General features: G+C 33.1%; 1 protein-coding gene across 1 annotated transcript in view; it reads left to right on the forward strand.

Annotated features, from left to right (window-relative positions):
- GRIK2 (glutamate ionotropic receptor kainate type subunit 2) overlaps positions 1 to 14325 on the forward strand; it is a 652272-nt gene that overhangs the window by 244048 nt on the left and 393899 nt on the right. Inside the window, exon 3 of the mRNA XM_047859025.1 lies at positions 2755 to 3012. Within this exon, the coding sequence (XP_047714981.1) occupies positions 2755 to 3012 (258 nt within the window). The remainder of the gene's footprint in view (positions 1 to 2754; positions 3013 to 14325) is intronic.

Consider the following 14325-nt stretch of genomic DNA (forward strand, 5'->3'; position numbering starts at 1 on the left):
GAATGGGATTATAAAGCATTTGTTCTAAATTTATATTTTTAAGAACAACATTACCTTTCTGTAATTCTAGTATTGTTTCATTAGCTACCTAACATTGAAAGAAATGTACATAATTATTTATAATTCTAAGTTGGTCCAGATTTCTTCTAATTTCATTAATATTAATGGCAACTGATAAGGTACAATATTCCTTGAGATGAAAGTATCTTTTTTATCCCCCAGCTAACTAGTGTTTATCAAAGCCTAAATTCTGCTTTGAATTCATATCTTTGAGAATACAAATAAGTTTCCACATTTCAGAACCATGTCAGGGTGATGAAAGGTTTTAAAGGCTGGAAAAAAAGGGTAAAGGTTATTGTGAAGTATTACATTTGTCATCATAATTGCAAAATAAGTCATTAACTGCAAGACAAGTGCGTTTGATTAGTGACATAGTTCAGGATTATTTCCATTAGGAAGAAGAAGCTCTGTCTCAAATGAAATCATTTAGACCAAAGAATATGGAATATGAGTGAAGTATAAAAAAATATCAATACATTTCTTAATGGTGAATTCAAAGGAGCAATGTAAAACAAAAACAGTCTAGTGTGTTCTGACAGCAAACAGGTTACTATCTTGGGAATTATGAGGTCCTCAACTCATTTGGTTTCAAAATACTAAAAAGCGTTTTTGAAATTAAAATCCATTGGGAATCAAATTCATTAATTGACTTTGTCTGAAACTGGGGAAAACTCAAATAAGCATAATTAAGTAACTTTGTGATATGTTGAGAGGGTAAATGTCATGGTTTGGGTCTTACCTTCTGAAGCTCTTGCTTACTGAGCTGATTGGGAGGCATAGCAATATGTGAAAGGGTAATATAAGAGAGAGATTGGGAGGCATACTGATTGGGAGGCATGGCAATATGTGAAAGGGTAATATAAGAGAGAGATCTGGTATAATATCTGAACCTATGGTAGCTCAGTAAATATATATGAATATAAAATAATATGTATTATATTAATATATATTATAAAATAATTTAAATAATTTGGACATTTAAATTTTTTTAATTATTTTTCCAAAGCAAGCAAATGATAAGAAATTAGATGTTTACATTTCAACATTTTCTCTGTTATATGCTCTTATACTTTTCATAAGTGATACTGTTTTGCTGAACAAATAAATACATTGATGTATTAGATCTTGAATTATTATTTGAATCATACATCACTTTTAAGTGATTCCTCTGATAGCTGAAGACTATTTCATATTTGAAACACATTTCAGAACATTCTGTATAAACCACTATAATGTTTTCAACTTTTTTTCACCTGTGTTCTGTCAAAAACCTGGTAAAGGAAGATCTTTTATTCTCAACGTATATGAATTAAAATCCAAGTTCGTGAAAAATGTCAGTTCCAACATGACTACTGATTCAGAATTCCAATCACTATTTAAAAAGTAAGAACCTACATATTCAAAAAATGTACTTAGATCATACTGAATTTTTGAAGAAAATGTTTAAAAGTGAATTTTTTTAACTATAGTTTATTTACTTACTAATATCCCTAAGCTTAAGAATCATTCCATCACATTGTGTTTTATGCAGTGAAATCTCTGAAGGAAATTTTGCTTCAGTAGAATTAAAATTCAGTATACTTTTAAACTATTTTGGAGAGATTCAGTCTGAACACATAATTAATGCCTAAATCCCAATAATACTTCTCCTTAGTCCTGTTTAAATATTTGCAGGGATGGGTAAACCAATGCCTCTTGGAACATATTTCCACTTTTTGACATTTATTACTTCCCTTTAATTTTTTTTAAATTTAAATTATGTCCAAATTTGTGATGAACCTCTAACCATTTGCCCTATTCTTCCTATTCTAATCAAATGAAACAAACTTAAGCCTCTTTCACAGGCCAGATCTACAAATATTTAAAGATGATTTTCATGTTTCCAATAGTTATTTACTTTCTAGGCCCAAACTCCCTAGTTGCTTTGAGGGACCTTATAGAATTTGAAGTCCTATCATAGTCTATTCTAATCTGAATAGCTTCTAGGTTGTTTATGCCTTTCTTAATTACTGTATTTATTATTGACGTGAATAAAATTTTCTGTGAGTGAATACAAACCTCAAAAATTAACTTAGAACAATATAAAAGACTTACAGTATACAAAAGTCAAGTAAAAAAAATGATTAAGTATTTATCTAATAATTTTCTCGATGAGATTAAGTTATATGAAATCATCCGTGATAAGCCAGATCAGGTTTTAAAGGGGTATCTGTAATGCTTAGCTTGATATGTATCATCAGATATGTGCAAATACTTAGCTCTGTGTTGCCCTAGCTTTTCAGATGGGGAGGAACAACCAAATGGCTTCTGATTAAGAATTTAAAATGGTGGAGGATGGTCAGTGAATTTGGGAAGGAACACTATTTTCCCAACTTCCTGATATAAACTATTTTTGCAGGGTGAACACTTCCCTTCCTTCTTAAATTCTAGAATATTCTTCCTCTTTCCCCCTTTTGGCATTATTTGTAGAATCATTTGAACATTGAGTTGCAGATGCCTGGAAGATTTCCCTTCTGACAAACTGAACATGTTTGCAGTCAGAAAAAAATATGAAAATTAGGTAAATGGAGATGTTATTTATAAGGAAAACAAAATCTTTCTTCAGGATAAACCTTCAGGTTCACAACACTAATGTGATAATGTTGGCACACTGGCATCTCTCCTCGTTATTGACAGACTTCTCTCTCTCCTCAGCCTGTGATCAGCTCTCTCTTGGGGTGGCTGCCATCTTTGGGCCTTCACACAGCTCATCAGCAAATGCTGTGCAGTCCATCTGCAATGCCCTGGGGGTTCCCCACATACAGACCCGCTGGAAGCACCAGGTGTCAGACAACAAAGATTCCTTCTATGTCAGTCTTTACCCAGACTTCTCTTCACTCAGCCGCGCCATTTTGGACTTGGTGCAATTCTTCAAGTGGAAAACTGTCACAGTTGTATATGATGACAGCACTGGTAAGAAAAATCAGTAGCCTTCAGGGCTATGCTTTAAATACACATAATATTCTGAAACTTATTCAAAATTCTTACTATATTCCTGTTTTGATTTTTAATTAAGGAAAGAGTTGGAAAGACATTTGGAATCAAACGTCCACACATCCAAAGAACAGTTAAATCACATACTTTCTCTCTGTATTTTTAAAATAAGCACTTTTTTTTTCCATGGGGGGGGGGGCAGGTAGCATGAACTATAATATTGGATGAAGGAAAGAGATAGTGTGGAAATTAATATTGAAATACTTATTGAAAGTATTCTTCTGCCAGGTTCAGGATAGTTTTCCAAAGTAAAGTTTTATGACTGGCTATTAATGAAACTTATCAAGAAATTCAGGATTTTGCCTGAACATTTTCTCTAGCTGTTATGTGCGAAAACTGTGTGTGAAAGGTAGTAACTTTATATCTGTGTAGCATGTTAAAGTTTAAAACGTTTTTTTCTCATATTTGAAACAATATTATAACCACTGAAATACTCAGAGTGTTTGGACTTATTTATGTGTAGACATACTTTAGGGACTTGGATAATATAATTTACTAAGTGGTATTTATTTCAGTGTCTTCTATGAATATTTTAATGAATGTTTGCTGCTAGAAGTTGTCTGTGCTTTCCTGTTTTAATGTATGTTATTATTTTTATATATGAGTAGTTGTTTTAAAGTAGCAATTAAAAATACATCTCATAGGTAAATATATGAAAGTAAACATTGAAAATAAAGTCTTTATTTTCCTTAGCAGTTATATTGGTAGAAGTTCATACTATTTTGGTTATTATTTAGTGATAAGAGTTTTACATACAGTAAGATGCTTATCAATGGTGTAAATAATGATCCTTAAAGTAGACCATAAAAATAATGTTGTATTCTGAGACATTTCATTATACCTTTATGCTGACACAAAAATTGGAATTCATTTGAATTTTAATTCTTCCAAAGTACTCCAGCAGCATACTGTGTTCATGCATGCAATATTTAGAACTATATGCAGGAACCCATCCCTTTGCCAATAGAATGGACCGTCTACAAATAGATGTCAGAGCTCTCCCAGGAGAACAGGGAACAGGAAACCATAGGGTTGAGAAAACAATGAAAGTACTTTGAAAAACATTTTTCATTAGGCTAAGAAAGAGCGAGTCTCAATACACATCAATAGAGTAATTTCATTTTTCTGCTTTTAAAAAGTGAAATGTTTATACATAGTTTTAACTTAGAAATACCTCAACAAAGACCTTCAAAAAACAACTTAGTAAGTACCTTTGATGTGTCTTTTAACTCAAATGAGACTTATTAAGTTTGTTGTCTGATGTTTTACTCCCAAATCATTACTTTTCTGTCATTGGTAAAGTTCTATATATCATGTTATAAATGGTAGATTCTATGTGAAGGGTTTTTCTGAGTTGTATAATGTGATGGTACAGGGCATCCTCAGTTACAAATTTGTCCACATATGTTTATGAATTGTTGTATACAGGAATATATAAATATGAGTACACATGCATTATGAATCCACAGATTATTTACTTCTCCATTCCCTCTGATATAATTCAAGTAAATGATGTGCAAATATCATGTACCTTCATAGATGCATGTACACACACATGGTATATACACACACATATACAGATGCATATAGGTGTATGTTATGCATGTGATATTTGCATTTATGTCTTATTATCTTAAAACTCCTAAGGGTATAAAGGATATTAGAAAGTTCAAAATGCTTATGGACATAACACCTTCTTCACTATTCTGCTTGTATGTACATGTGTGTATCGTAACATTTTTATTCCACGTATGTAGTTCTTGAGTGATTCACTAAAAAGATAATGGGATTTGTGATCAAGATCAAACAACAATTTGATAAAGTAAAGCTTCATATGTAATTGATCTTTTGGTTTAAATAATATTCTGAACATTTATATCCTTGAAGCAAATTTAAACAGGGAAATAGATGTAATTAGTTAATTCAGTGTACATACCTTTAATGGAGACTTGATCTCAGAATATATGTATTAAAATAATTGTTACTATTTAAAAGAAGCTTTGGCATATTCCTCATTTGAAAGTGAAATAGATACTTGGAGATTCTAAAATCTGATTATTTAAATATTAATAGTCACTACAGAATTATTTGTAGAGTATTAAAATATTCTGAGAAGAATAAAAACTTGTAATTGCTCTATTTTTGCAATATTCAATTTTAAAAATACTGATCAGTCACCTACTACATGCCAAGAACCATTGCAAGTGTGTTTATGCCAATAAAAGAAAAAAAAGTCCTGGCCCTGATTGAGCTTCTAGTTCCTACTTAGGGATATATGATTGTCCATGTTTTTACCATATTTTTAATGAGCTAATTACATTTGCAACTGGACACTTGTAGTCCCTTTTAATTTAACACTTTTGAGAATGTGGCTGTGTTTGATATTTTTATAGGACATAACTGACTCTAAGATTCCCTTTGAAATGTATTCATAAATACATGGAAATAGATTTTTTTTTGTCTTTGCAGGTATGTTTAAAAGTCTCAAGGTGGTATTTTAATGACATAATTCAGTAGAGAGGATTTGTAAACTGCCCAAGTGAACAAGATGTCTATTTGATCATGTGCAATGCAATCTGATTATAGCAAGGACTGTGAACTGAAATGGGAAAAAATCCACCTCATACTCAGCAAGATAAACATTATTGACTCCATTATGGATTTATGTATCTGCTGTTTACTGCAGGACACGTTGTGCCATTTTATTTACATTTCCTTTTTCCCTTTCCAGATTTATTTATTATGTATGCTAGTCCTCCCATTTATATTCATTTCTATTTTGTTGTGTTGTCCAGTTTGATACATGATAATTATACTTCCATCCAGTCTTTGTTCCCACCCCCAAAACAGATGGGATGATAGATGAAATATAGTGCTGGAGTAGGAGAAATTCTTAGAATGATGTTAACAGGAGCTGTTTTATTTTTTATGATAATTAGCATTTGTTGTTGTCGTGGATGAATGCTTTTAAACACCCTGAAAGTCTGTTATAGCTCTGAATGATGTCCAAAAATGATGGAGAAGAATTGGCTTCAGAAACAAAGCTATGTTTCTGTCAGTCATTTTGGAACATATGATTCACTTTAAATATAAACTAAAAATAAGTTGGATAGCTGTCAACTCGTAAGCAATTCCAGGATAAGTTCTGAATATTTGCTTTAAAATCCCTGTGTTTCATCTTTGTTTATAGACCAGCAGTCCATTAACAAAGAACTCTGGACTGGTAAACAGAAGCCTGGGATTCTATTCCCAGTTTTGCTACTAAATGACTGGTACAACTTCGGAAATTAGGAGAATAGAAGGAAAATAACTACAGAAAGGAGCTATAATACACTAGGCATTGTTGTAGTTGCTGTTATATAAACTATTCCACTTAATTGTCAAAACAATTCTATGAGTCCCAAAGGAAATAGGTTATCATCCACCATCCCTGCTTCCTTCAGTGAGTGACTGACTGGCTCTTCTGCCTACCAGCAGCCATTAAACTTCTTTCAGGTTGCCCAAACTACTGTTCTGTTCACCTGGAAAGCTCCCATTCTGGTCCCCACTCCTCCAATCCACTAAATGCACACACATGTGCATGTGTGCATTTGCACATACATGTTCATATATACCATTCATATGTACCATCTGGCTTAGATGTTACAAAGAAAATCTACCCCAAACCTGGGTCCCAAGGCTGGAATAGGTTTCCTCCAACACATCTCAGCCCTTGGTTATCCCTTGACCCTCACCCATGGGAGCTATAATCACATTATGAATGACATTTCTTGACTGTATTTTCTACTGGATCAAATACATGTTTGAGCAGAATGAGCCCTAAGGCCACTAACTATTCTGTCATTAGCACCTAGGTATTACCTGGATCATGGATATACCTTAATAAGTATTTAAGGAATGAATGTTTAAAGAGGTGTTATTATATCTGTTGCTTAGACAATGAATCTCAAATGGATTAACTAATCTGCCCAAGGTCAGTTTAGGTTAGGTCACTTTTTAGTACTTGTATTGAATAAATAGATTCAACATTTTTCAGGAATCATATATAGATATGATTTCTTCTATCATTTAAAAACTTGTGTAAGAAAGCTAGCATGAATTGTACTTGTATTCTATTTTGACTGCAATTAAATATATATTTATTTATTAAAAAAATTAAATTTTTTTGAATAGTCATTATTTACTGAGTGAGTGGTCATGGATATTGATATAGATAAGGGGAGGATTTAAAGGAGAGAATATAAATTATTTTAATTAATGAAAAGAATTAGTCATTTTTAAAGGTATTATAATATTTAACAGGCTGATCTTTGGTTACTTTCTATGATATCAATATAGAAAAAAAGGCCATAGCCTTTATCCTAAGGAGCATAAATGCTTTCTTTACTAACTTTATTAACTTGGATGTAGTATATGTATAGACTATGTTCTAGATACATCTTTGTGTGCTTTTGGAGTTAGTTTAATAATATATAAGATCAGTTAATAGTAAAAATTTATTTTATCTTGGACCTATATTTAAATAGGATAAAATAAAATTATTCAAGAGAATAAGTTAATATGAAAATATATATTCCTGGAAGACACTAATTTTCAGTATTATAACAATTTCTGTATTATAAAACTTATAACCAAATAATTTCAATTTTATTTCAGGAAGTGGGGTAATTTGGATCTAAGATGATTATATGTTGTACATTCCAAGTGCAAAGCTTGAAGTTCTTTAATTCCAAGTGCACATACAATTAGCAATTATGAGTTAAGCCTAATTATTTGGGTATAGTTGATTATATAGCTTGGTATATTAGTGTTTCCACAAAGTTGGTTTTGCTTGAATATAGTTTCTTTATTACGATTTAAGCAAGCATAAAAATTTTTGGAATATCATTACTTGGGGTCTGATTACGTGACAGTGAATATTTTTAAACATATTCAAAGAACTAATGTTTTTAAGTTTTACAGTCTTGAGAGTATATGCCAATCCTAAAACACAAAAATAATATTTCTCCACAATAATCATACAATTCGTATTCCTATGTATATGTAGGTCTAATGAAACAGAAGGGGCAGGTCTTATACCAGACCTCAGTGATCAGCAGTGTTTGCTTTCATTGGAAGACAAATAAATAATAATAATAAAGTGAAATAATTCCCTGGTGAGAGACAGACACTGCCAGTTTTCCTAAATTTAAATCTGGAACTTGATAAATCTGGCATGAGCCTCTTGGTAGCTACTTTCTCCTAGTGTTTTCCTGGTGTTTGTCTCCCTCTCTGAGTAGCATAGGGAGAAGGATAATACTTGTATTATTTCTTTGATGCACTTGACAATTCTGACTACTCCCTCTTCAGGGGAAAAAATAACTCTCCTACTTTGGTTTCTCTGCTATCATTCTCTCCTTGTTACCGCCCTCGTTTAGCCTTTTATTCCTATTTTTATATTCTTAAACTCCTTTTTCTTTCCTTGCTCTTTAAAAATTGATATTCCAGGTTTTTTCAGTCTTGTTCTCTGCTTATTGATTTCATTCTCCCTAACGTTTTTCCCGTGACCCATACCTTCCTCTGCCTCTATGCTATAGATAATTGATCGACGCCTTCGGTTGTTTCCACCATGTTCCATACTCATAGATCCAGACACCATTGGACATCTTTATTTGGATATCTCAGAGGCACAACTGATCCAATGTGATGAAAACCAAACTCATTGTTTTTACTCCAAAACATGCTTTTTCTCCTGGTTTTCCCTATTTATGGGGTTTCTGAGCCCCATCCTTAATGATCATGCTAGATTCTTGTCTTTCTCTCATCCCTCATTTCCAACTGATCACTTAATACTTCTCCCTTGTATCTCGCAATTCTCAAATTTAGCTCTATTCTCCATCCCCACCACCTGTCTTAGTTCACATACTTGTATACAACCTTGACCGTGTTCTGCCTGGTACCCTATTTAAGTTCATCTGATGCGGACAAAATAGTCATTTTTGAAATGACAAGCTGGTGATGTCATTCCCAGACTTAACACTATTTGGCAAATCCTCGGTTCTTAGAAGAATGAGTTCTGATTTCTCAGCATGACACATGCAGCCTCTGTCATTGTCATTCTCATGCCTGTTTGATTTTGCTTTCCTAGTATTTCTTCTCTCAATACTTATGCCACAGCCTTCCTTGAATAATTGTCATCCCCCCTTACCAATCATGCTGTGCTGTTTCAAGCCTCTTTGCTGTGCACAAACTGTTCTCTCTGCCTGATATGCCCTTCCCATTTGGTTATCTATTCACCACCTTCAGGATGCATCTTAAAATATTCCTACAAAGTATAAATGTGAAGTAACCTTCCCCGACTTCTACCTGTGCAAGTTGATAATTCTGTTTGTTTGTAGGATGCAAGACTTTGGTTGATAAAATAATTCATCCTCAATTCTGTAGTAAATCTTATTTTCAGCATACTCATGTTACCCATGTAGCAGGAGTGATGTTTTTCTAGGCATGAGAACACTAAATATTTTATAATTAATTCATCTATTTATTTTCTTCTTCAATTGTTTTATTTTAAGTTTATTGCTTTATTTAGTTTACAAATAATAATCAAATATTTACCGTGTGTCACCATTGTTCTAGGTACTGGAGATACAAGAGTGAACAAAACAGACAAAAGCTATTTGACTTGTGGATTTTGTATTCTAGAAAAGGGAGATAAGCAATAAAAAACAAATATGTCTATTATATCAAATGTTATAAGTGTTATGGAGAGACATAAAGCAAGGAGATGTATAGGGAGTATAAAAGATGATTACAATATTAGGTTGGGTTTATCAGAAGAGACCTTACTTGGAAGGTGACACTTGAGCTAAGACTTTAATGAGCTGAGGAAATATGTCATGGGAATATCTGAAGGTTTCAGACAAATAGCAAGGAGAAAAAAATAATCTAAGGAGAAAGAGACAAAAATGTCAAGACAAGGGAGGTTTTGTTGTTTGTTTTTGGTTTTATTTTCTTAGTTTCGAGAAGGATTTTGGGGAAACTGAAGATTTTTGTGATATTTATCACTTCTTTTATAGGTGTATATATGTTTACATGTACATACATATATATGTATATGTTTTATATATGTATATGTTCCATTATTGACTATTCCAAGATGCTCTATAAACTAATGACAAAATGACAATAATGTCATTTCTTTAAAAATAATTCACTGTAAAGACTTCTACATAGGCACTCATTTTTATGAGTCACTTAGTAATGATGGTCTAAAGCACTGACCCCTAAAAAATGACAGCATTCATTTTAAATTGCAATGAGACTTGGAGTAAATAAGAAGAGAAGTAAGTCTAACATATATCCATTTCTGTAAGTTATTATGGGTTGTTTATTGGATGCTTGATTAAAAATGAATTGATTCTGTATCAGAAACTCTTTTTAAAAATTCAATTCCTGAATGGATTAACACAACTGCCCTCTAAAAGTTTTCTGTTTCCTTCTCAAAATTGTTTAAATGTTTATCTTGTTTTGAATGTAAGTTATATAAAGCATATTTGGGGAAAAATTATCTACATTGCAAATGAATAATCAAAACATCCTTGCCAACACTTGCTATCTCTTGTCTTTTTGATGACAATAGGTTTGAGGTGATAAAATTGTGGTTTTGACTTGCATTTTCCTGATGATTAGTGACATGGAGCATTTTATCATTTGCCTGTCGGTCACCTGTATGTCTTCTTTGGAAAACTGTATATTCAGGTCCTTTGCCCGTTTTTTTTTTTTTTTTTTTTTTTAATATTTTTTTTTTCAACGTTTATTTATTTTTGGGACAGAGAGAGACAGAGCATGAATGGGGGAGGGGCAGAGAGAGAGGGAGACACAAAATCGGAAGCAGGCTCCAGGCTCTGAGCCATCAGCCCAGAGCCCGATGCGGGGCTCGAACTCACGGACCGCGAGATCGTGACCTGGCTGAAGTCGGACGCTTAACCGACTGCGCCACCCAGGCGCCCCTTTTGCCCGTTTTTTTAATTGGATTGTTCGTGGTTTTGCTATTGAGTGTCATTTTACTTCTAAATATGTAATAAGTATTGTTTCCCTTAACAGATAAAAATAATGTTTAAAGATTATGTTTAAAACATTAACTTAGTTCCTTGGGTGAGCTTCCAGTGATGTCTGATGGCATTTAAAAGAAAAACTGCATCATTTGCTTTGATCTCTCAATATGCCAGTAAGATAGCTCTCTGACCTTCAGCCATACTTTAGGAAAGGGAATTATTGCTTGTCATTCCTCATTGTATAATTAATGGGGGTAATTAACAAGTTAGTGCTAAGATTTCAAGGGCTGACTTAATTTTCTTTCTTTAATGCCAACCCAATTATTCCAATTGGATAAAAGGATAAAAAGTTCATTGTGAAAATGGAACAGGAAATTTTTTAAAATGCTTAATTGACAAATCAGAATCATTAGTCATGAATTTAATACTTTTTGAAAAATTCTTTAAAGTTATGTTAAAAAGTAAAACTATGAATTTGCTGAAATAGATATTATAAAACATATGCTGGATTATTCTATTTTTTTTTAATTTATACTTGACAATTTTTATTATATTTATGGTGTAATGTTCTTCCTCCATATTAAAACTAATTCAAGACTGTTTAATATACTCTAAGGACAGAAATATTCAGCAGAATTAAGACAACTCAGTGTGGAAATGTTCAGATAACTGAATAAATATTTTTCATAAGTGATTTACAATTTCACCAATGTTAAGTCACTATAAAAGCATTCTACATTTGCTTACAATTTTTATATTTGTTTTTATCTATAAAAGTATGCTTTTGTTTATTATATTGCCAAATTTGACTTACTGTCAAGTATTTTTCCAAATGTGATAACTTGCATATTATTTAAGATTGGATGGATCAATGATTCTCAAAGTGTGGTCGCTAGACTTATAGCATCATGATCACTTGGGAAATTATTAGAAAGAAAAATTCTCAGGCCACATCCCACACCTACTAAATCAGAAACTGGGAGTAAGGCCAGCAAACAGTGTTTTAACACATTTTCCTAATGTTTTCAATGCACAATGAAGTTTGAGAACTACCAGACTAGATTATGCTATAGGAAAAATCATTCCCCAAATCACAGCAATTTAATAGAACAAGATTGTATGTCTCATAAAAATAAGGTTTGCTGTAAATCTAGATAATTCTCCAGGGCAGCTATTTTTGATATCTTTGGTCAGCATTTTAGGATGCTTTGAACTTATCGCACAATTGCTGTGGCAGAGAATAGGTAAGTTGGAGAATTAAGTGCCAGGCAATTAAATCTTTCCATCTAAAAATGAGCAACACTGTTGCTCACATTTTATCAACCAAAGCAATCCACATAGTCACACCCTAATTTGTGATCTGTTGGAATTCTGAATTAATATTAGGATGAATTTTTCCATTATTTTAAGAGCAATTGCCTCAAATCTGTAGATTGCTTTGGGTGATGTCCTCAGATTTTCTAAATCCAGGCAAATCTGATTATATTAAAGTATGCTTTGTAAATGATACAATATTGATTTTTAAATTTCTTAGCCTATTTGATAGCCAGTCAACTAACATGGACTTTAGAGCCCCAAACAGCACATATGGTACTTCAGCTAGATTTTACTATTCTTTAATTTGGGCTCACTTCATCAGTTCTCACTGGCAGATGGAGGGAGGCCATCTCTTATTAACTCCTGTAATATATTTAACTTGAAAACATATTTGAAGACAATTGTTATTTTGAAAATTATTTCTGTCTTCATAAACTTATTGTATACTGATAACATATGCTGATTACGTAAACTACCTCATTATCAAGCACTTTGTTGTTCTAAGAAGAAACAACTGTTTCCTATTGTTCATGTATGTAAAATGCGGTATTACAAACAAATTATAATACAGTATGCTAAGTGCTAAAAGAGTCACATAAAAGTGTTATGGCCAAACAGGAGGTGAGAGCAAGAAAATCACCTGACTAGAGAGAGTGAAAACAAATGACATTTAAACTGTGTCTCAAGCATGTTAAGGGCAGGTAGAATAGAAAATGGAAGGATACAGAGCTGTGAAGTAGTGTGATGAATTTGTTGTACAGTGACATGTCTACTGTGGTTGAAATGCGGGGTATGTCAGCTAGGGGCGCCTAGGAATAAGAACAAGTAGGTCAAAAGATATTACGAAGGGTTTGGCATGTCCTAAAATCATACAAAAAAAATTAAGAAGTAAGAGAGGTAAGTCTAAGGAACTCTGTGGAAAGAGCTAACCCTGGAACTTGAAATGACTGACTATCCCTGGACAGGCTGGAGGCATGAGCAGGGTCCCCCAGGGGAACACTATACTAGGGATAATCTTGGTTTGAACTTCATAATGTTGGCTACCAAGAATCAACATTCTAGTAAATTTTACATAATTAATTTTAAATTAAGTTTTTTTTTAATTTTAACACATTTTAGGGAATTATAAAGTTATTCAGTTTTATAGTTACTAGTACTATTCACCAAATATTTCTGACTCTGCTTCTTTTTTTAATTTTTTTAATGTTTATTTATTTTGAAGGATAGAGAGACAGAGTGTGAGCGGGGGAGGGGCAGAGAGAGAGAGAGATACAGAATCGGAAGCAGGCCCCAGGCTCTGAGCTGTCAGCACAGAGCCAGATGCAACACGGAGTTTGAACTCACAAACCGGGAGATCATGACCTGAGCCGAAGGGAAGCTCAACAGGCTGAGCCACCCAGGCTCCCCTTCTGACTCTGCTTTTAGGGACAAAACAGACTTACATTCTTTTATCCCCTTGGAAGCTAGGCTAAGTTATGTGATTTTCTTTCACCAATGAAATGTGAGCAAAAAGTACTGAATCACTTCTTAGTGGATGTTTTAAGGGGCCACTAATCAGTGTCACGTTTTCTTCTCCATGCCATGACGATGATAAGAGCATCTGTCTAAAAGTCCTGGAGTAACTACAATGTGCAGAGCTATCCTACCAACCCATGTTAGACAAGTTATAGAAGAAAGAACTGACATTACCTATTTTTAAGCCTCTGATCTTCGGGGCTGAGATTTTATTACAACATGACATAACCTATCCTGACTGGGTAGGAAAAGTAAGACATTGACCATAAAAAGACTTGATAACAAAAGAAGAAGGAAAACAAAATCAACCATAATCTTGAGGCTCCTGGGTGGCTCAGTCAGTTAAGTATCCAACTTCGGCTCAGGT

The sequence above is a fragment of the Prionailurus viverrinus genome, chromosome B2 (genome assembly GCF_022837055.1).
Source record: "Prionailurus viverrinus isolate Anna chromosome B2, UM_Priviv_1.0, whole genome shotgun sequence".
Taxonomy (NCBI): Eukaryota; Metazoa; Chordata; class Mammalia; order Carnivora; family Felidae; genus Prionailurus; species Prionailurus viverrinus.